The sequence below is a fragment of the Candoia aspera genome, chromosome 3 (genome assembly GCF_035149785.1).
Source record: "Candoia aspera isolate rCanAsp1 chromosome 3, rCanAsp1.hap2, whole genome shotgun sequence".
NCBI lineage: Eukaryota > Metazoa > Chordata > Lepidosauria > Squamata > Boidae > Candoia > Candoia aspera.
Window position 1 is genome coordinate 46,588,242 of NC_086155.1, and position 23,754 is coordinate 46,611,995.

A 23,754-nucleotide genomic window follows, 5' to 3' on the forward strand; every position below is an offset into this window, starting at 1 on the left:
TGGTTGATCTCCATCAAAACAGCTAAGGGTTTATATTTAGCATTTTTGATGTCCTTTACATGTTTTATTTCTCTCTCTTCTTCATGGCAGAAGCTCCTAGGAAAACTCTGTGAACAAAACAAGGTAATAAGAGAACAGGAAAGACTGGTGCAGCAACTCCGAGCAGAAAAGGTAAAGGACACGAATAATAAAAATAGGGTAGTTGTATAGACAAGCTGCTTTCAACTCCTGTGAATGAATCTCATTTCCCAGAAGCTTTCATAGCATGACTAAAAAGATTTCATCTTCTAGGCAGTGGTCATATTTAACAGGGGTATTTCCAGTTCCTTGAAGCTAGGAGACAGAAATACTAAGATGTTGTTTGGTGAAGTGTTATAAATATTTTAAATCTGCCAAGTCATGAGATTCTCTGGGTTGATTACAACACTATAAACTGAATAATAATAAAATAGCAAATGTTAAAGACAAATGTTCTTTAAATAAATAGATAAAAATCATGATCTTCATACCATGCAGGTAATACAAATCTGAATTCGGCCGTCAAAAGTAAGCACCAGGTGTGATTCCCAGGAAAGACGTTCTATAAGCAGGAGCCCATAACTGAGTTTCCCCATCCCTCAAAGCTACTGGCCTGGCTTCTTCTTGGCAGGGACACCTGAAAGAGGGACTCCTAAAGTAACCAGAATGCTCAGAGAAGTACATATGGGGAGAGGTGTTCCTGTAGGTATCTGGCCCCAAGCCATTCCGGTCTTCAGAGGGTAATATCAGCTCTTCGAATTGCTGATGAAGCACTGATTTCTCATGTCTGAATTGAACAGTCCCAGCTAATTTCCTGGCAGGTCTGTTTTGGACTAACTGAAGTTTCCATCTGCAAAAGAGCCATGCAAAACACATTACAATGATTTAATCAGACGTTTACCAGAGCATGTAAAATTGAGCACTGGCTATCCCTTTCAAAGTAGGGTTGTTTTATGAGGTGATAAAACTACCACTGAGTTTCAAGAACACTCCAAACTGCTTCAGAAGGGGTGTAACCCACCCTGGAACAAATGATCACAAACACCCCAAATAATATCTCCCATCTCAATCTGGACTGAGTTTCAGTTTCTTGATTTTCATCCAGGCAATTATGCTGTGTTTCAGAACATCTACTGTGTCAGCTGTGTTAAATGAGAAATGTCATCTGTGTATTGATATTAGTTCAGCTAATATCACAAAAATTTTCCACAGCAGTTTCATGTAGATGCAAAACAGGAATATGAAATAGTTGCAACAGGACAGAACAGTAACTCACAGCATAACCTTCTGGAATTTATTTATTTATTTATTTATTTATTTTCTATCCTGCCTTTATTATTTTTATAAATAACTCGAGGTGGCCAACATACCTAATACTCCTTCCTCCTCCTATTTTCCCCACAACAACCACCCTGTGAGGGGGGTTGGAATTGGCTGAACCACTTCTCAGTCAGGTAGCTAATTCTGATGGATACCATGGTTGATGGTACTAAAAACTGCCAAGAAGTCCAAGTGAAACAGCAGGATTGGTGTTCCCTCTGTCTTTCTCAGCAAAGGTTACTCCCAAGGTGACCAAGGCAGTCTCTGTCACAAAGTCCAGGTGAATGTAGAAAATCAGCTTTCTGCCTGGAGTTGTTTAACAAACAGTGATTCAAACATCTTTCCAAAGAAATGGAGGTTGGCAACTGTCTGCCACACTTCTGGGTCTAGATTAGGTTTCTTTAGCAGGGGTTGATTGCTGCCTCTTTCAAGGAGGCCTGTTAGAACACATCCAAGAACTTTGCATCTTTAGGCACAACTGCCAGAATTCATCCAATGCAACTGAATGAGACAATATGCTGGGCACGTCAGTTAATATAACTGTTCTAACTATGGAATCCAAGTCATACCAGAAGTGACCAATTTCAGCTTGCAAATTTTTCACAGCAAATTCTTTCAGGATCAGTGTGCGTAATAAAGGCTTCACTACCAAAAGAGTTCTCTGGACAATACCCTGGAGGTACAAATGAATGATCTCTTTGATGCTCCCACCATACTAGAGGAGGTTCCATCATGGATTATTACAGCCAGCCTTACTATAAGTGGACTGAGGTGACTGCCTCAGCTGACAGATGCTGAAGAAGTCAGAGCTGTTTTCCACATGGCCTGACCTCTGCCCCCAGCTAATCTGCTGCCTCATTGCCACTGTCAAAGCAAGCTTCAGTTATCAATTCATGTGACTTTGGGACATGGAATTGGGAGAGGGGTTGGAGGTTACATTGACTTGGTCCAATCTAAATTTTATTGCAGAAATATTGATTATAGACCCTTAACTTCTCAAGGCTTCATAAAGTACCACCTTCTTCAGATCCTGATGTATAGGCAGGTTTCTGTAGAAATCCTTATCTCATCCAAGAAATTTATCAAGTTCAGTTCTATTTTCTCATATATTTACTAGCTTTCTGCCCTGGAACATGAGAAAAATTCAGTTAAATTTAATGATTTTCTATTCTTTTGAACAGAATAGAAATATGAATGAATCCATGGGCATACATCTTAGAAACAGTGGAAGTCAGACTCTAAATCTTAGAAACAGTACAAGAGTAAATGCTCTAGTCCAGAAAGAGAATCTTAGCTAGAAAACACAACTAACTCCAAGTCTTTGAGTCCTGAATTTGTTTCTGAATCACCTGCCTTTATTAATAAACATGTATTTTCTCATGCTCATTTCATCGCTAGGAGAGTTTAGAGAGTGCACTCATGGGGACACACCAGGAACTAGAGATGTTTGGGAGCCAGCCAGCCTATCCTGAAAAGCTGCTGCACAAGAAGGAATCTCTTCAGAATCAGTTGATCAATATCCGGGTGGAACTGTCCCAAGCCAGCACGGTAATATAAGAAGTCCTCTCCATTGAAAGCATTCCATTCTCTATGGTCTCAAATTGATCCTAGACACCCAGGAACCTGCAGGGACCTAGTACTATCTAAGGCAGTGTTTCTCAACCTTAGCCATTTTAAGACGTGTAGACTTCAACTCCCAAATCTGAGAGTGTAGCCTACACATCTTAAAATGGCTAAGGTTGAAAAACACTGATCTAAGGGCAAGGGAGATGTGCCTGTTAATCTATAGCTTTGATTTATCCCATCATTCAATATCATTCTCAGCTATGCCAATGGAAAGGCACAGATGGAATAGTTGAGCCTCTGCTGATATTTAGCTGGCATGGCTTTGGCCTTCTCAGCTTTGCATGAGCTTGGCTCTGCAACCTTCAGTGCTTCTCCACAGCTTCTCCAACTGGGCTTGAATGGGGAGCCGGTTCTCCTTGCTTTGCCAGTGCTGGTGCTACCAGGGAATGCTAGAATTGAACAGAATAATGTTTTGATAGTTTAGTATTGTGCAATAAACCTCTTCATTCTTTTATTCTTTAAGTGCCTTTTCCTTTCATATAAAAAGGGGTGGGGGGAAGGAAATGAGGGCATAAAGCCTCCTTCAACACAAAGGGAAGTTGCAAAATCACCACAGTCTTGGGGCCAGGACATCCAAAATGCATGTCATCAGTTTGCTCTCTCCAAAAACATATTCCAAGAATTGGTTTCAATAAATAAAAAGGCTTGGTTCTTCTTTGGTTTGAAGCATGCAAAAAGGAAAAAAAAGCCAAAGAAACATGCAAGTTCCTAGCCTTAATTCCCCACCCATCGAGACATGTAATGAATCATGAGAAAGCAAATGTTTTTACTAATGCAAATCTTTGTCTCTTCTGTGACGCTTTAAAGGCTGTTATCCAAACAGATGGTTGAACAGTTAGTGTTGTCGTGCCAATTAGTTTCTCTGCACTAGGGGGATCTAGACAGGCATTAGTATCTTGATGGGACTGTTTGCAAATCCCCACAGGCACTGGCCAACAGCACTATAGAATACGAGAACCTGGAGGGTGAGGTGTCAGCCTTGCATGATGACCTGTGGGAACAGCTGAACTTGGACATCCAGGTGAGAGAATGAAGTCTCTGCATCAGATGGACTGAAGTGAAATACACCAGAGTCCAGGGGACAATGTTCAGCACGCTGAGTTGCTAGAATGTGTTGGAAATAAGCAGAAGTGCAAACCTTACCCATATTTAGGGAAATCATTCACTCAATTTCTCTGTCTACTAAGGGAAATTTTCAGAAGATTAGCTGTGCCCAACAAGAGCTGTAATATAATATACTTGGAGAGCCCAAGCTGAGAGAAGGTTGTCTAAGTGGCTTGCAGTTAGTACATATTGAGACAGAAAATTCTGCTTGTACTAATGTTGTGTCATGTATGCCAGATAGTTGTTTAATCCAAGCTTTCCTTCCTGGCATTTGACATTCTGGTGGCCCCATTAAGTGACGCCATTGCTTTTCATAGTTGCTCTGAAATTGTCTTAGTCTTAAGTACACGTCTGAGTACCTCCCAGGTTTCTCTGAAACGTTATGTGAGTTTATGTTTATGTTTAAACTCCATTAAAGTTTAGATGTAAAGATAAACTAGTTAGAAGTAAGCAATTTGTCTCCTCCTCCTCCTCCTCCTCCTCCCCCCCCCCATTTCCATAAATACAATTTGAAATAGGGAGATTGTAGCTGAACTGACAAGTGTTCTTTTTGCCTCTGGTCTGAAAGATAAACTGCTTTCTCTTTTTTCGTGGCTCCTGCCCTGGACACCACCCAGTAGTAGTTGCCATTCAAGTTTCTCATGCGAGGCTTTTACAATCAGGGTGTTTGTGCAGTCTATATAGCTGGATTGGTATTCTCATTGTAGAGATGTTCTGAAGAAAAGATGCCTGGCTTGACCTGGGATAACTTCTCATACTTCCAGCTGGATGTCACTGCACAAACCCTGTTTATACAATGGCAGTTTTCCGGGTGAACATTTAAAGCCAGATCAGGCATTGAATTGGCTTATGCTAAAGTCCTCTCCACCTCAAGAACATAGAATGGAAACTGCTTGTGTGAAAGGAAACAGATGCAGATTTATAAATTCTCCAACCATGTGCAAAACCTGAACTTTAGGAAGACATTTAGATTATTTTTCTTCTGACATGCCAATATTCTGCATAGAACTTTCTGAACTTTGAACTTTCATCCATACAACTTCCCATTGCATTAAGGATATTACATGCATTACAGCACAAATTCCATTTATTTAGGAAGAGTGATTCTAAGTTTGTTTGCAAAGAGACAAATTAAACAAGATGGTAGGTGAGTTGTGATTACAGCTCTCTTTTTTCTATTTTTAATTTTTAAAACCCTACTTTTTTTCTGAAGAAATTCAGAACATGATAGAAAAAGGCATAGAATGAAAGGCATAAAATCACACAAAAGTCATCAGAGCATCAAACTTTATATGTTCTCCAGTAGCTAAGTGATTGGATTGGAGATGGAACTTGGCTCAGTTCATTAATGCCAGATGTTTGTATCCCAGAAATGTATGAAACAAATTACTGTCCTTTGTGGAGGATCAGAATGATGAGCAAAAGGCAGAGTCAGCTAGATTTTGGATCTCAAAGCATTCTCTGCTTGCACTACTGAAACTCAAACCTTTCTAAAATTTTCATCCATGCAGTATCTGTTCCAAAGTGGCATAAACTACCAAGTTAGAAAGCTTGTTTTGTTTTTTTCAATGGAGGGCAGGAGCTGTTCTGTCTCCTGGTGGAAACAATTATTTGTGGCAGTAGAAAGGGCAGGCAACATCTTGAGTTCTAGTTGGAAGGATTATGTGCTTATCCTGTCTCTGTGCTTAAATGATGATAAGATAATGCTTGTTTATATTGTTGTGCACTGGGTAATTATAATGGTCTTTAACTCCCATGATAACCATTTACTACTGGTATGTCTGCACACATATTTCCAATGTAATCTCACTCATTTTGATATGCAGTTGTGTCTCCATGCTTGAACTGAGCTGCAAAAACAAGATATTTATCACTGGTAGTTGGATGGGAAGGATATCTCCTAGGTAAAGGATATTTCCCAAGTGATCTCTCAGCTGAGTGAACAGAGTAACTACTTTCCTGCAGAGATTCATATTAAAATTGAAATATGACACACTGCCTACCTATATCTTCTTGTTACAACTTAAGCATAGGGTAAAGACCCAAATTCTGCATTTGAAATTAATCACACAAATCAATAGAAATGTATGCATATTTTGCAATGTTGCAGGCTTGATTTCAAATGATTTTTTTTAAAAAATTGGGATACTGGGGCATAAATGGTCATATAGCAGGAGAAGAGATAGGTGAAGGTGAAAATGTACACATAAAGAGCTATGGCAAGAAATTAGGAGGGAGGTCCCTGTTATCTCTGCACAACATACATAATGCTCTTTTAATACAGATACTGATCAGGAATATCCCTGGAGAAGGTCAAAATCTGCAAGTAGGTGTCTGTAGTGCCATGATCAAAGCCCTGCCCCATTTTAACATTTATTCAAAAGGAGTGGGGCTTCTTTGGCAACATTGCACCTGGCATTTTTTAAATTTTATTTATTTATTATTCAAATTTTGTTACCGCCCATCTCCCCCAAGAGGGACTCTGGGCGGTTTACAATAAAATTCATACCACAACAATAAACATTAAAATCTGATAAAATAACAAATTACCAATAAAAAATACAATGTAAATAAATATAAAATCCAAGTGACTCTAAGATGCCAATCCAGTGGGAGGGGCTCTAAGGCACAGATTTTGACACATACCTCTGCAGAAACCCTTACTGCCAATACCATATTTACTTATGGACATAATTAACAGGCTCCCCCCTGGATGCACTTAACATCAGCAGCTACTTCTGCTTTCTGTGGCAGAGTCTATGCTATGGAACAATTTAGTAGAGCTGAGGTGACCCCTTCCTTGTTACAATTTAGAATGGGGCTTAAAACATTTATTTTTACCCAAGCATTTTAATGTTTTTTTAAGTTTTTTTAAAATTAATTGTTGGGGGTTGTTTTTGCTTTTATTTCAGTTAACTATTTGTAAATTACCTAATGGGAGTGGGTGTGATGACTGCCCTACTCAGCTTACCATTAAATTCGATTCATACTTGGTTAAAGTAGAAATCTCTTTAATGGAGTGTAGTACGCAGTACAGTGAAAAAGTTGCGAATAAAAGTTCCCGCACTTTCTCCAAGTTAAACAGCCCAATGAACTCGACCCCCTCCCCCTTCTTCGACATGCAGCCCCACTTCTCGTGCCAGTTCATTCAGCTCCGTGCAGATGTCTGCAGCGGCTCTGCCAGTTGACCTTGGATGCCAGAGACAGCCCAAACAAGACGCTTTCACACTCCTGGCTTGTCCCCCTCCCACTTCTACCGACTCGCAAGTGTTGACACGTGTTGACTTCATTCATGCATGCGAGTCCGATGAGATGTTCTGGGAACGTTTGATCTGGGAGCATGACAGTGGGTTTTTTTAAATAAATAAATTTGCATATCTTGCTCATAGCACATTTTGGACATATATGTTTTGCAGAGTAACAAGGGTAATGTAAGAACCTGACACTCTTCTTCCTCTGCAACTATCTCTGATTTGGGTTGATCAGAACCCTCCATTCCCTCCAATTGTGACTGTGGAGAGCTAAAGCTAAACTTTCCTCAGAGAAGACAGCTTCTCCCGGTAAAGTTAGATTTGGTACAATCACAGCTTTATGTAAGAATCTGACACTTTGGATCCCAATAATAATCCGACTCATGCACAAGCAAAATATGCAGAATTTACATTTATTGAGAATGTGTACAGATCAAGGGAAAAAGCTGCGATTGAAGATTCCCGTCTAAACTACCTGATTAAAAGCAAGCTATTACCGCATCCACCCCCCTTTCTACTGTTCCAACCTAATTCCAAAGGCCATGCATGCCAAGCACAGATGTCTTCTGATGGTACGACCTTGACTTTCCCAATTAGCCCAAACAGCATACTTTCACACTCCTTGATGTTTCCCCCTCCCCACTGGTTCTTGACACATGTTGACTCATCATGGCAGATGAACATGGTCAAACAATTCATCAATCATTTGATCATGGATTCTGACAGGTAACATAATTCATATGCTAACCATGTTTATAGGAAAATATGACACATAAGGCAATTGAATGGTTTTCAGGATCCAAGCTTCTGATTTCTAAAGTACTGTGCACTGATGTAGGGGTTCCAGCTGCTTTTTTTCTCCATCCCAGTGATTCTGGTCACAACGTTTCTTGGAGAACCGTAATAAAATATCAGGCGGTGAATCAGAACTATATAGAAACACACTGTCACCAGAATTGCAGTTGCTTTTATGAATGTAGCCACAATTGTAGCAATCAGAATGCAGAGTATTGTCTGCATTGCATCTACTCCATACATTTCTGCCCGTAGGAAGTTAGCTCTTGGAGCACTCTGCCAACTTAGAAACAAGACTTGTCTACAGTCTGGAGGCTGATTAAATCAGGTTCGCACACCCACTGATTTCTACATTAACAATCTCACGTGAGACACTGTACTTTTTTTTACTTGGGGATTACATAGACTGATCAGAAACTTCAAAACCTCTAGAGGCTTAATTGCCAAGAGCTGATGAAGCCAAGTGTCCTCAGGAGAACATGGGCTTAGTCTACAAGAAAGATCACTCCGGGACTGGGCAGGGATGCACAACTCAAATAATTTAGATAATTACTTTTATTTATTTTTCATTAATTCAGCAGAGATATATCGCCACGTTAATTGTGGAAAAGTATTTTTGTGGTCACATTTGTAACATAATTATTTCATCTTTTTACAAAGGAAGGAAACAACTTTTCCCAGCCCTCTCCTCTGCTGCTCTGTACTCTTTTCTCTCATTGCACATCTATACCTCAATCTCTCATCCATTCTTCTTAACACATAGCTTTTCTTCCCTTGACTTCCATTTTTTTCTTTTCATTCTGTGTCTGCCCTTTGCAATCATTCCTCCTCGTGCTTTTATGAAGACTCATCCACAGAATACATGGCTATAACAAATCTTCAGTATATTTTATTAAAAAGCATCTTTGAAGGGGGTAATTTTGTTGGAGAAAGGACAAAGGAAGAGATTGCTTACATTTTCTGCTGAAATTCCCCTCCCTACAAGGTACTTTTTCTGCTGCAGAATTCTAACTGCAGATGTAGATAAGCCAAGGGAAAAGGGCATTTATAGAAGTAGATTTCCCCAACTTAGGATCCTCCAGATATGTGGACTTCAATTCCCGGAAATCCCTAGTCATATGGATGTTACTCAAGTTCAGGAAATCTGTAATAAAGAGAAACATAACCAAGAACACAGTGTGGATACTTTTTTTTGGTAAGAATTTTATTAGGTTTCAAGCAAAGATAGAAGCTACAGAAAAACAAAAAAACTACAAAGAAAAAGAAAAAAGAAAAATCTAAAAAAGTGTGGAAATACAAGAGATATTTTTTTTCAAAATTACAAAAAGAGGTGACTTCTGACTTTTAACAGCAAGGATATACAACAATTTTCCATAATCAATCCCTTACTCTATATTAAACCAAAATCACATTATTTCTATAAATCATTCCATTAGGGTGTGGATACTTTTGATGATGCAGTTGCAATTCAACCTTGGGACCAAACTCCACTACTTCACAGCCTAGGGAATTCTGAAGTCACTGCCTGGAGAGCAACAGATGATGGGACATTGGTACACAAACCCTGGGTCAACATAAGTAGTTGTCAAGTAGTTGTCTCTCCTTCCTTCCTAAAACATTTTATAGAAAAATGCAGGGCCACAACTGGGCGGGGGGCATGTGCCCCAGGCGCTGCGCTGGGGGGGCACCAAAATGAGCACTGGGGGGTGCCAAAATGTGTGCTGGGGGGGTGCCAAAATGGGCATGGAATCTATGTCCTTGGTCATATTTATTTTTGTTTGTTGGTCTACTTTATCTACTTTACATTAAAGCAGTTGTCAGGTATGGAGTGATAGCCTGGTGGTGGACATAAGGAAAGAAGTATACAAATCACAACTGACCTAATACTATACTCATGGTAGCCTAAAATTACCCCTCCCCCTGCCCAACAACTAGGTATAGGAAATTAAGTACCAACATTACTGCTTAGCTTAATTAAATGTGGACTTGTTCCTCTACCTTGACTCTTTCAGAATGAAATGCTCAACAGGCAAATCCAGAAAGAGATCTGGCGGATCCAGGATGTGATGGAGGGGCTCAAAAAGAACAACCCCTCTCGGGGCACAGACACTGCAAAACACAGAGGTAAGTGCAACTTCTTTTATTCAGAAAGTTCTGGATTTTTACTCCTTAACCTGGGAGGTGCTGATACCATGCTAAATTTGGTCTAGTGGTTAAGATGCTGGGCTAGACACCAGGAGACTGTGAGTTCTAGTCCCGCCTTAGGCCTGAAAGCCGGCTGGATGACCTTGGGCCAGTCACTCTCTCTCAGCCCAACTCACCTCACAGGGTTGTTGTTGTGGGGAAAATAGGAGGAGGAAGGAGTATTAGGTATGTTGGCTGCCTTGAATTATTTATAAAAATAATAAAGGCAGGATAAAAATAAAATTAATTAATTAATTAATTAATTAATTAATATCTAACTATCTCCCATTGCTTTTGTAAAATGAACATCCATTATTTGTTACCTGAAATGCTCACCAGATTCTTTTGGTTGCTGTTGCAATCAATATAGAATTACCATTTGTTGCACTTTCATGCTGCATCCTGGGAGCATTACTTTACAGCCAAATCAAAGTGCTATTGACCAGTTCTTGAGTGGGCAAAAACTATACCAGAGTCCCCTTTTCAGGAGAGATGGGCAGTGATAGAAATTTGAAAAACAAACAAACAAACAAACAAATAAACCAGCATAACATTTTCTGCCCCCTCTGGCAATACCTAACCTGCCACAGTGTCAGGCTTCCCAGCTAGACCAGACAGGAAACACAACTAGATGAGCTAATTCTACTTTATTGTAAGGCTACATTAGCAGAATCTTGCAAGTCTGAAAGTACAGATCTCCTGCCGTCTCCTTTACAGCCTGAGAAACTAGAGAGGGTCCCTTCTGAGCTTCTTGCCCTGCCCACTACCTAGCTGCAGGGTATGCTGTCTCTTATCTGACAGTTCCCTAGGCAGCGTTTCTTAGCCCATTCTCCCAAGGTCTTTTCCACATACCATTGCACACAGACACAATGCTCCAAATGATGCAAGGTGCACAGGGCACATTAAGTCCAGGATTAGTTGGGTCCTCAGCCTTTGTTTTCTTCCCCTCTCATCAAATGTCACTGGCTGGCAGGAAAACATGCACCTGTCACTCTGCTTGTTATGCGGTGGATCTGGGGCTGAAGGAAGAGTTGAATTTTGACAGATAGCTAGACTAGAGGTTTAACCATCTGTCAAAACTTACCTTGGTTTGGCTGACTTGTTTTGTGTAAGTTCAAAGTGAGATCATATGGTTGTTGGGCTCCTTTTGGATAGGGTTTAGCACTAGTCCGGAAGAGTGCTAAACCTTTGTTCAAAGGCTGTATGAGCAACACCTAACAGGTGCAGGGAGAGTTGTACTCTCTCTCTTCACCATGTACCACCTCCTCCCCACCACCAGTACTTGTAAGCCTGGTTCCAGAATTCCAAACCAGTTCTCCAAGTCTGGCAGATTACAGGGAGAGAACCTGGTTTGAAAGAACCAGACTCTCCCACTACCCAAGCAGAATGGTGTTGGAAGACAGTGTCTAGAGACAACAGAGGAGGTGGCATGCCCACAACAGCCTAAACTAGAAATTACAAACAGTTCCTGAAGATCCTACAAACTCTGTAGTCCTCAGAGAAAGAACAGTGGATTTCAGAAAATGCCTTTTCAATTATATTGCTCATTTCACCTATTTCTAGTGCCCAAACGAGTCAATTGAAATGGCCCTTGAGTTCAATAGTGTTTTTAACTTGTTGCAGAAAAGTTAATCCCTGCACAGTGATTTTGAGTATCTCAGTTCAACAAGCATTCTTCAATCTTTAATATCCAAATATTTTGGACTCTAATATTCAATTCCTATAATGCCCAGCCAGAACAGTCTATGGCTTATATTAAAAATGTAATAGAAGGTTCAGTTCTGTAACTGAAAGCTATCTGCTTCCTATTTGCTACACAGCAATTTCTGTTGGTAGCAATACTTTTTATAACTGCTCTGATACTCCTCTAAAACTGCCTGTCTTAATCCTTTTATTTTTCTTATGCCATTTCTGTTTAAGTAGTGCACCTAAAACCACTGATAGTCTTATCCTTCATACATGTGTCTAAACTTTTAAACCAGCTGCTTTGCAGCTACTTTGCAGCAGCTATAATTACATCTTGTGGCAATATATTCCATCAGTTAAACATGTGCTGAGTGAAGAAGCTATTTTTTGTTGTCAGTCCTGAACTGAGTGCATGTCAAATGGCATTTGAGTCTTATTTCTCACTATTCATTATTTTCATGCTAGGCATAATTTTATAAGCTTTGTCCTCCCCTACCCCAAGCTGCTTCTTTTTAAAACTAAAAAACTCTGAATGCATTAGTCATATTCTTAAAGGGAAGGCCCCTAATCCATTTGAATATCCTTCTCTGAACGTTTTCCATCTGTCTCTTATCTACTTAGAAAGGAAGTCACCATACAAAGCATTTTAGATTGAGTTGTGTATGCCCTTCTCTTTTATGAACAAGTGTCTGAGGCTTTAAGATTCCTCCCCTCCCCTCCCCTCCCCACCCCACCCCACCCCACCCCACGACTTCCATCTCACAGAACTAATGGCAATCTACTAAATGGTGATGCTGATATAATTATTTCAAACCTGAGTATCTGCTTTTACCTTAATGCCCTGCATGCAATCAGTGTTTTTCAGCTGTAGCTGAAAAGTTCTGGTTTCCAGCCCTGATGCTGCATGAGTGCAGGGCAGCAGTTCCCTATCTGTGCTGCTCAGAGCTGTTTGGAGTGGAGCAGCATAGAAGCCTCATAAATAAATGACTAAATAAGTTAGGTAGCTAGCCAATAGAATTGGCCTCTTCTGTGATCAACCAAATGTACCAATCCATAACAAATAGAATTAATCAAGCGTAGTTTTATTTTTAGAATGGTTGCAATGGTGGTACCAGGATTAAATTAATGGGTTCAAATTAAAGGTCCTACAGCCCAAGAGTCTACATATTCAAAGCTATATATGCCTTTGAAACAAACAGTAGAGATCCTGTTCTGACCTTCTTTATTTCTAGAGGGTGGAAGAAATAACAAGAAAGACACTGTGTATTGGGGGTGGGGGGAGTACCTAAAAGATGGAAGCAGTAGGAGGAGGAGTAGAGGTGGGGGATCATCCAGGGGTCATTTTGCCCACAGCCTTCTCTACATTCATCAGTTAAAGTACTTTCTTCTCATCTGTGTATTCGAAATCAGCATAGAGCTTGCTGCCCTCATTGCTAGTCCCCAATGCCTCTGTTCTGACTTGCAGAAGGACAACTCTGGTTGGCAATGGTTTTTAACATATGACTAGACTGTAAGGTTTAACCTTCTGTGATAATTAGTCCTCTTTTCACTTGGCATTTCACCAAACCTAGGTGGTAAGAGGTTGTAGGTGAAGGGATCTGAATCAGCCTGAATAGCTGAGAGGCTGAGAGTAGGGGTTGGAGGTTGTGTGACCTTTCTTTCTCTCTCTGTTGCTGCTTCATGGCACAATCCATCATTCCTGTCAGACTGCTCTTGAACACCAGCTTAGCACTCTTCCATCAAAAAGCACTAAATCTGTGTCCAAAAGCAGTACAAACAATAGCTGATAGGCTTCTAGGGGGATTGCATGAGCCAATTCATTCTCTGCCACTTCACCCCATCTGTCAGTTGTTCAAGCTGCTTTTGAGTTGGGATTTAGTACTTTTCTGGTAGAGTGCTAAACCCATGTTCGAAGGCAACCCCTATAAGAAAAGAGTGGCCCAGTGGGGGAATTGTTCCATGAAGAAGCCATCTCACTCTGCAGCCCCCTTCATCCACCCCTAGTCAGCTGTTATTTAGGCTGATTTATTGGCTCAGAGACCTGGCACGTACAAGGAAGAGCCTTGTTTGAAAGAACTGGAAGAACTGAACTCTTTCACTGCCCAGGCAGAATGGTCCTGGTGGACAATGCTCAGAACCAGGGTGGAGGGGCATGCCTGTACCAATCTAAAGTTGTCAATATGTGCCAGACTAATCCCACCCCCACCCCCAAAGTGTCACCTGGTGGCACCATTGACAATATGGTTGGTGAAGTGCATCAGATTGTATCCTTGATAAAACTGCTGCAGTTTGTTGACTGCCTAATAGGGCAAACTACCTTTAAGGATGACTTAAAACCTTTGGGAATATAGGTCAAGGATGAGATGAAGGCAATGTAAGGGGACAACAAAAGAAAAAAGTGGCTACCAGGGAATATTTGAACCAGAGTTAGATGCTTTAGACCAGTGTTTCTCAACCTCAGCTACTTTAAGATGTGTGGACTTCATCTTCAGCCAGAATTCTGGGAGTTGAAGTCCACACATCTTAAAGCAGTTGAGGTTGAGAAACACTGCTTTAGACAATGGAAAATAATGTCTTACATGCTTTCCATATTTCCTATATGTGAGTATATTGAGCCTCATAACTTTTTCTAAAAGGCCTCTTTCTCCTTTTAACAGAAAAGGTTCTCTGTTCTACTCCATACATTCCAGTTATCTCCAATTCATCATTAGATGTCCCTTTCCTGCAATTCATTAATGCTCTACTATCTGTTCCCCTTCCTTGCAGTGACCCTTGGTCCATCAGGAACCTACAGTTCCAACAGCCCAGCCAGTCCTTTGAGCTCAGCTAGCCTCACAAGCCCCCTGAGCCCTTTCTCTCTTGTGTCTGGATCCCAGAGCTCCCCTACCAAGCAAGGCGGCAACGAGGTGAGCAAATCTCTCATCAATAAGAATGGCTGAAGATGCTGGAAAATGGAAACAGATGGAGGATGGTCTCTAAAGAGTTTTATAGGTTATTATTCCATCAGTAGGTGGAGATCTAGACCTTCTTTTGACTTGGATGGGCTGGACTAATCCCCCCTCCCCCCCCAAATGTCCACAGTTTAGATCTAAGCATTACATTATTGGCTTACGACTCTTGAATAATTTCAGAGAGCCAGCCAGTTAAAGATTGTGAAATTGGCTTCAAACCCTTGAAAACCTCTAGAGTTTGCTTCTTGTGGCAATACCAGTGCCAGACTAAGATATGCAGTAGCCAAGATGATAAAGGAAGGGCGTCCTACTGTAAGATAAGGAGGTAGACCTACCTCTGGTGTACTGATCTAACAGTAGTTTGCCACGATTACAGATTCTATGCAGTAACCCTAGCAGTAATCAGCACAAGGACTGTAAATGTAAAGAATAGATTACTGGTAGCTGGTACTTTGTGCACCAGTTTACCTGCAAAACTCTGTATGCAATTGAGCTTGCTTGTTTATTTATTTATTTTCGTTTGTTTTTTAACATTTTCCAACAACTGCAATTAAATAGACCAGAGGCTGATCATTATAGAAAATAGTCTCTTTCTTTGTTCTATTCAATTTTACTTTTATAAGAAGGTTTTGCAATTAGCAATTAAACTAATAATGAACAGATGGTTTCCCACAAAGCAAGGCTTCCTGTCCCTTCTTTCTTTTTGCTTGTGCAGTTGGCAAAAAACTAATGATGCATCTGAGTCGCACCTGAGTTAAAAAAAATTGGTCCCTTCTGATTTGCACCTCTGTTGAGAGCACAGTCTAAGGACTCATCCTCACAACCTGCTGGTTGAAGCACGTAGGTGCTTTCCCAACCATTTGTGAGGGCCACGTCTTCATGACCTTGCCTCCATCTCATCACCAGTCTGCCGCTGAAGCAGTCTTGAGCTGTGTTTCAGTTTGGAAGTAGGGTTTTCCTTCTTCTCCCTGAAAATCTCGGGCACCTCAGGGATGAGCCATGATAGAGGTGGGGACAGTTCTAGTTGGCTTGAAGGGTTTGCTGTGGAAACATCCCTCCCTATCCAGTTGCTGGGCACGGCACCTCTCGACCCATTTTGTCTTTGGCTATGGAAGAGAAGAGGAGCTGGCTTTGGCTGGCCTTTTTTTCATTGAAAAATTGAAGTATTTGGTGTGGGTGTGGGTTTGTTTGTGTGCACATGCTAGGGAAATAATAAATTAGGGAGATTGTGTGAGATATGCAAATGCACATATACAGGCACACACAAGGTGAAAGGGGGTTGGAAGAGAGAAGAGGCTCTTTCTCTGGACTAACATGATTCATGGGTGTCATTGGCTTCAGTGGGGAGAAAGCAAAGAAAGATCCAGAGGCATAGTAGAATGGAGAGCTGTCTGTATGGGTGCCTCTGTTTTGTATTTCAAATTGGCTATTCTGAACCCTCAGGCAGAATTTTGTGGGGGCGTGTTATTTGATATAGATATATCCATCTTCTGTTTCTCTGACAGGATTGTCAGCCTCTCAGGAGAGTGACAGTCCTATGGAACAATCTCACAGGAGGTGCCATCTAGAGGTTGTTTGGGAAATAGAAATCCTATCAGACGAAGCACCCAGTAAAAGAATTCAGGCCAAATAAATGGTGCAAATTCAACTGATCTCCATTTTAAAAAGTCCCTTAAATATCTTGGCAATGAATGCTTCAGTACCCTAAAAGTCTGGGATGACTTAGTTGTATGGTATTAGTTGCATGATAATGTATGATATTAATTTTGCATCCTGCTTATAAGGTAGCAAGTTCGTGTATACCCATCAAAAAAATGAAAATTAAGTCATTGGACTGAGCCAAAAGATGAGGAGTGTCAGACAGCTTTTTTCCTTGCCAATAAAAGGTTATGCAGAAATTGATGGACTATGTCCCTTCCATTGAATCAGAAAGATAGATACATCAAGACAGGCCAAATGGTTTTGATGAAATGTCTAGGTTAAAGGGAAGCATCCTGTTGAGCTATTCTGTCATCAAAATCAAATTCCTGCCCTAAAACAACCATCAACCCTAGCTCCACTCATGTTCTGTCCCTATAGATGTATGGAGCATCACTTTCTATGTTGCTTGCTAAAACCTGTGACCTCAGTGTTAATGAATCACCAACAGGTCTTTTAAGTCTACATCAGCCATGCCTTCAGATACTATTTTGCATTGTGAGGCGAAGCAGCAGATCGTGCTGAGATCATATAATATTTGTATTTTGAAAAATGTGTCTCGAGGGGGATGCATATTTTGAACTGGCAGATGTTTTCAAAGCAAGTGAAATTTAAGTCTTCATCATATTATGCATATAATTTACCAAGTGATACCAAGCTAACAGTAGTATTCTCTGGATTGTTCACCAAGGAAAAAGGCTGTTCATTTTTACTCCTTATTTTTGGTGCTCAGATGCAGATGCCTATCCTGGGTTTAACATCTGTCCCTGTGCATTTCTTTGTCTCACTAATTCTCTTTTCCTTCCCATTCTCACAGTCTTTGCTCTTACTCCTAATACTTCTTGGTTTCCTCTCCACTCCAGGAGCCTGGTCCACCTCGACCTCCCCTCCCCAAATCATATGTGCCCTTGGAATCTCCTCCGACTATCCCTCCACTTCCTTCTGAAAGCCGTCTCTGGCCATATCCTAACTCCCCTTCCTGGCAGGAAAGCAGCGAGGCGAAGAGGGGACAGGTATCAAAATGGAGTCTGAGATCTAGAGGGATAGTCTATCCTTTGCTATCTTCACCAGGCAATGGGGCAGCAGGGGGGAGGGGGGAGCCCATTGTCTAACAATAATCTTTCTTGCTCATTTCTGTTGTGTCCATAAGCTCATAATGGATAAAGATAGTTCCATATGAAGCACTTTTTCTATAGGTAGATTATATCCAGGTATGAAAATTGTCATTTAGCAAACAGCTGGCCTTTTTGAGAATGTAAATACTGTATGATTTGGTAATCATGAATGAAGATAGAAGGTAGGAGTAGGTTTTCAAAACAGATATCTAGGCTAGAAACAAAATGGGAAGGAGGGAGATTCAGAGAAATTAAGTCACATTATCAGAGAATTTGCTGTTTTGAGACACCTCCATCCCACATTTACAGCAGAAAAGGGAGTTTGCATGTTTTTAAAAGCATTCAGAGATCTGCAAAACTTACTTAAGCAGAAGCAACAAGCAGTATAAAAACAATAGAGTATCTGCCTCCAGCCTCAGACGTCACACAATATAAGTTATTGAAGCAAAAGTGAGCTGAGGCACGACTACAGAAAGTTCAAAATCCTTTGTTCCCAACTAAACAAAGCATTGTGCAGCATTGTGTTGAAATTCTAAACTGTGTTTAATCTTAACCATGGCATCTTGAAACTCATGATTTGAAATTAGTTGATTTTGAAGCAAAACCATAGTTTAAATAAACAGTTTGTTGGGCTTGGATGGCATAATTATACTTTTGCATTCTGTCCAAATGCCACCTGTATTTATACTAGTTATCAAAGTTGCTATGCTTTCATTGGTCCCTCTGTCCAGTGGAAGAGTGAAATACAAAACATGTCCATCAGCAATGATATCAAGAACAATAATACCATGAACAAAAGCACATTTCTCAGAATAAACCTCTCCTCCATTTTAAAAATAATCTTTGATCGATCTTTGTCTGTAAAGTTTAACAGAATTTCCAGGGTTAATTTCATGTATGTTGAAGCTCACATACTGTAGTTAGTGGCTAAGTTGGTTGTTCATTTCAGTGTGAAAGGGAATTATCTTTCATTCAATTGGTATGAAGAGTTGGTTTGACATATGCAACCATCAGAGGCCATTTGCAAGAAACCTGTAATCCTTCTGCTAATTCCAGTTTAAATTTCCTGCCTTTCCCCAGTGGAATTCTATAGAAGTTGTGTATCAAAAGGATGGGGTAGCCTTAAAATTTGGGAAATTAGGGAAAACCTAACAAAATATAATAAGTCATTAAAAAAATGAAGGAAAATAGAAAAGTCATTAAAAAACCAATGGAAAAGTATTAAGATATTGGGGTTCTTTATGCCCTGAAATTGATTTTATAAATCCAGTATTTCAAGCATCATAATATAAGCATTCCCACAAAAATTGGTTTTTAAGAAATAACCTATTCTGAACTAGTAGTAGTAATTTTGACTACCCACTGTGATGCTAAATGTATTAAGTAATTTCTACAAAGTAAACCAAAGGAGGTGTGAGTCAAATGCTATTTTCTATTACTGTAGATCTCTACTGAAACTTCAGGTCTTCTTCAGCAAAGACCACCCTTTCTCAACCTGGTATCCTCCGCATGAGTAGAGCATCATAATATATCAAATAAATGCCAGGTTAAGAAAGACTGGCCAAGGGATTCAGTACTAGCTAATGAAACACTGATGCCTTTATTTTGTTCATGGTTAATTGTTATGTGAACCCAAGCAAAGTTAATATGATAAACCTAAACATGGCCAGCTCAAAAGATTCTTTGGAGCAAGTGGCCAAGTATAATGGTTGCAAATGCTCAAGTCTGTTCTGCCAGCCCTTTCCATTCTGTTCATCCCTATGACTTTTAGTTATATTGTCTTTTTCCACTCCTCAACTAAGCCCCTGTAATAAGTCATAGAAATAATACTGAAATGAAGCAGAAGAAAAAGAACTTAGGTTGCAGAGTAACCAAGACAATGAGTCTTTTTTGCAGAATATTCCTCTTCTCCAAGTAGTTGCTATTTTTGTTTTCTGATTAAGGACAATATAATTTCTCCAAATATCCTGTTCTGGTATGGTTTCTAGTTTCCATTTATAGAAGTAGAGCACATGCAGTTTATCTCATAAGCTTTATTCACTAATGTATATCCAGCTGGACATTTCTAATTCCTAGGGGAATCCACTAGGAATAGAAATCCCTGCCTCCCTGGATATTTTACCTTCACTTGAACAAAAACGATGCTAATGAAGTAGGCATCTGCCCCATCTTTTCTTCAGTGGACTGATCCTTGATCGTTTGAATTATTTTGGAATGGAGAAGAAAAAAAATCTACAGCAATGCTTCTGATTCTTCTTTTCATATGCTTATTCTTGTTCATGTGCTACTCTTGTTGCCTATTTTTTCTTCTCTGTTTTAACTCTATGCTAACTATCTACAGTCAGAATTATGAGCTGGGTGGCCATATAAATTGCTTAAATAAAAACAAACAAGCAACGTTTGGGTCTTCAATCTGTGTGGTTCAGGAAGGTAACACCTATCTCTAGGCAGATCTCTTCAACAAGGCCAGCCACTTTTCAAAGGAAATATATTTTCCCCACAGTCAAAGTCCAGCTTTGAGCAGATCAAGAAGGACCATCACCGGGCATCAGTCTCACATTCGACAGTGGAGGCTGGTCTCTTGCAGCCAAGGCAGGACCAAGATGCTGATAAGCAGGTGGCACTCAATAAAGGTACCTATAAACTGCATGCATTAAGAGAATCCATTCATTTGCTGATTTTATGTTCTTCACCAGCTCCAAAAGCCATGCTAGCTGGGGATGGTAGGAACTGAAGTCTGGTACATAAAAAGATCATAGATTGGGGATAACTGGTACAAACTTTGTATCTCTCAAATTCAGGAAAGATAGGTTTTTAAAACCATTATACATAGGAATACTTTAAAATGTGCAAAGCCTTTTATCTGCAAATTCCTTTGTTCAGAGCAATATCTTATGTCAGTATACAAAGTCAGTTTACAACATCACATAGAAAGAGGCTTGAGTTCACACACATGCCAACCCTAGCATGTTGTATGAGCCTGGTCATTCATAAGCCATGTCTTATACCTTAACTAACAATCCATCCATTTTGGCTTATTAAGCAATCAATGGTAAAACAAATCCTGATTGCAATAGGTGAACCTATCCATAGACTTTCATAACGGGAAAAACTGATGCTTGAGGGTTATTGTCATATTAACTAGCTTGTGGGCTTGCCAGTGAGCTTCATCTCATTCAGCAAAGCTCTTCTGAAATGGTTTTAGCAAAAAAGTAGTTCCTGCTCCTTTAGGTCTGAGCAAATGGGATTGTAGGATGAAGACTATTTAGGGTTCCAGTAAAATAGCAGCTTTTGTAGCTTAGCTCTGGAATTCAACATCTTGAGATATTGTCAATGAAGGTTGCTGCTAGAATCATGGATACTGTCTAAGGCCTTTATTCCTGTTCTGCTTTTCCAAGGAAGTGTGTAATTTGAATTAACCAAATGCAATAGAAAATCCTCTCTTTAGTTGTTTGGAAGAGATCATTTTAATAGATACAGTTTGGCTGCACCCATCAAAACTTCCTATTCTGTATAACTTTTAACAATATAAGAGGTCAGTCTTTACATTTATTTCAATGAGCCTTTTGGCATCTGTGAATTCTGGATCTTGATTTCTCAGTTATTTTTTTTAATTTGTTAAATTCCTCCTTTAGAATTGCATTTATTAACTTATCATAAGCTACCTTTGGCATCTAAAAGATGCAGTATAAATATTTTAGACATTAGTAAATCTGGTTTCCATTTCAGTTTTATTTGTCCAATATTGATATCTTGGTCTCCTAAATATTGTAAACTATATATTTGAGCTATGGTGGGAAAGCTTTTAGTCCTAAAGGGACCCAAATAAGGATTTTTGTTATCTGTCACAAGGATGATCGATGGATCGCTCTGTCTGTCTCTGTCTCTCTGTCTCTCTATCCATCCAGCCAGCCAGCCATCCCATTTATATGGCCATCAACTTTGCTACCGCAAGTCTGGGTGGCTAACAATGAATTAAGACCAAGACCAAAAAACAACAAAGCAACTCCACTTAGTGAAACAGAAATTACAACAACACGCAATATAACATGCCAGAGTCCAAATAAATCCTTCCTTCTTACAATAGATAATGAACAAACAATAACAGACAAACCAGCCAACAGAGCTTAGCCAACACAAGCTCTGTGGGTTAGGATGAGCCTGTAGCCCAGCAAGGTCTGTGGATGTGTGGGACAGTGTTACCCCGGGGACATCATGGGTTTTTATTCCGATTGTTGGGGTGGGGGGTGCTGTTTTTACTGTTTTGTGAGCCATCCAGGGTGGTGGTTACAATATGAGCAGCTATAGAAGTCTTTTTAAACAAACAAACAAATAAATCAAACCCCAGCCTAAATGCTTTCTGTCTATGTATTGCCATTACCAGAATCTTTCCACCTTCTTGTTATTTATTTATTTATCTATCTATCTATCTTCCTCGTTTCCACAGTTGGTATTGTTCCTCCAAGGACTAAGTCACCTATGGATGATGAGAACACACCCATGTCAGGTGTGGTGAGGAGAAGTGCCACCAGCCTATCTTATGGGCGGGACTTGCGGGTAAGGCTGGATTCCACCATCTTGAAACGATGACTGCACCCATTGGTTTGTCCATTTCTAATAATATTAATTACTCTGCTGCAAAGTGCTGAATAATAGAATCAATAAAAGCCAACAATATAATTATACAGCAAATCAGAAAGCAATGCAGTCAAGTGATCAATCAAAAGAAATATCAAATGAAATTTTTAAAAAATCAGTCCAACCATTAGACAGCTCTCATGCTGAAAGCTATAATCAGATTTAAAAAAAAAAAAAAACCTTTTAAATAATGTAGCAGCAAAATTATACTGAAAATTAAAAAGCTTATTGCATTCCTTCATGGGAATGAAAAGGTCTCTGCTTGGCACTACAGGGGAATACGAAAGGTAACTATTGAGAATCAAGCTAGGGAGATCATCAGAACTATCAGCATCCTAACTGATGTCAGTGCCCTCATCAATTACTGATGATAATGTCATTCTGCAAAGTTGTTTTACAGCACTGAGGAGTAAGGCATTAGTAGCCATGACTGAGATTAAATTTTCTCCACCTTGACAGGGAAAGATTACATTCTTCCTACTCTACCAACAGTTCAGTGAGCTGGGAGGAGTGTGATGAGAACAGTCAGTCAAAGACTGTCCTCTCCTTTTTCATCAGGGTTGCCAGAAAGAGTGAGTTAAATCTGTGACCAGAAGGGCTCTAGTTTCATCCCTAGCCACTGGTCTAAATCAGATTTTTTTTACTGATGCACAATTGTATTCAGCTTTCTCTTGCAGTGTTTTGGAAAATTGCTGCATGATGCTTGTTCTCAGGAAGCTTTCCTATACTAACAGTTTTACTCCACTCAGAAGTATTTTTGCCCTATGTCAGAGTCAAGCCAGCCTCTGACTCAGAAAGTGAAACTCTTTCTGAGTCAGAGGAGGAAATAGAAACTTACCAGGCTGAAACTGGGAAAGCAAAACTGGAAGATGAGCCAGCAGGGTGGGAAGAGCCTAAGGCAGTGATTGGCCAGGATTTGGGGGAGGATTTGAATCCTCCAATCAGCGTGCGCCAACGACGGGCTGAAAAGCACACGAAAGAGAAAGCAGCCCAGTTGGCTGCAGAAGGGGCCAGTCGCGTGAAGGACGGGCATAAAGGGCAGACATGTGAAGAGCGAGCTGCTGGAGACAGCAGATCCTCCAAGCCTGCAACTTCAGTGGAAGAGTCCCTACCTGCATCGGAGACAGCGTCTGTTGCCAAAGAGGAATCAGCTGCTTTGCTCCACACTGAAGAGGACTTGAATCCTGCTTCTGCTGCCACTGAGGATCCTGTATTCACCGAGCCCAGCCATCTCAGCCTTGCATCCAGCTTTAGAACTCTGCAGTCATCCTGTGTGCATTCCAGATGCACCTTTCATCCTGCTCCAAGATCCCAGCTGAGTCCAGCGACCTTAGTCCAGCCTTGTCGTGCCTCTATTCCACAGTTTCA

At 40.3% G+C, this 23,754-nt stretch overlaps 1 protein-coding gene across 3 annotated transcripts in view; it reads left to right on the forward strand.

The window, feature by feature from the left end:
* PLEKHA6 (pleckstrin homology domain containing A6) overlaps window positions 1-23,754 on the forward strand; it is a 157,396-nt gene that overhangs the window by 116,125 nt on the left and 17,517 nt on the right. For all 3 annotated transcript variants that reach the window (XM_063297541.1, XM_063297542.1, XM_063297543.1), the window contains 7 exons: window positions 91-171; window positions 2,737-2,886; window positions 3,890-3,985; window positions 10,127-10,238; window positions 14,751-14,890; window positions 20,252-20,381; window positions 22,196-22,305. In XM_063297541.1, the coding sequence (XP_063153611.1) occupies window positions 91-171; window positions 2,737-2,886; window positions 3,890-3,985; window positions 10,127-10,238; window positions 14,751-14,890; window positions 20,252-20,381; window positions 22,196-22,305 (819 nt within the window). The remainder of the gene's footprint in view (window positions 1-90; window positions 172-2,736; window positions 2,887-3,889; window positions 3,986-10,126; window positions 10,239-14,750; window positions 14,891-20,251; window positions 20,382-22,195; window positions 22,306-23,754) is intronic.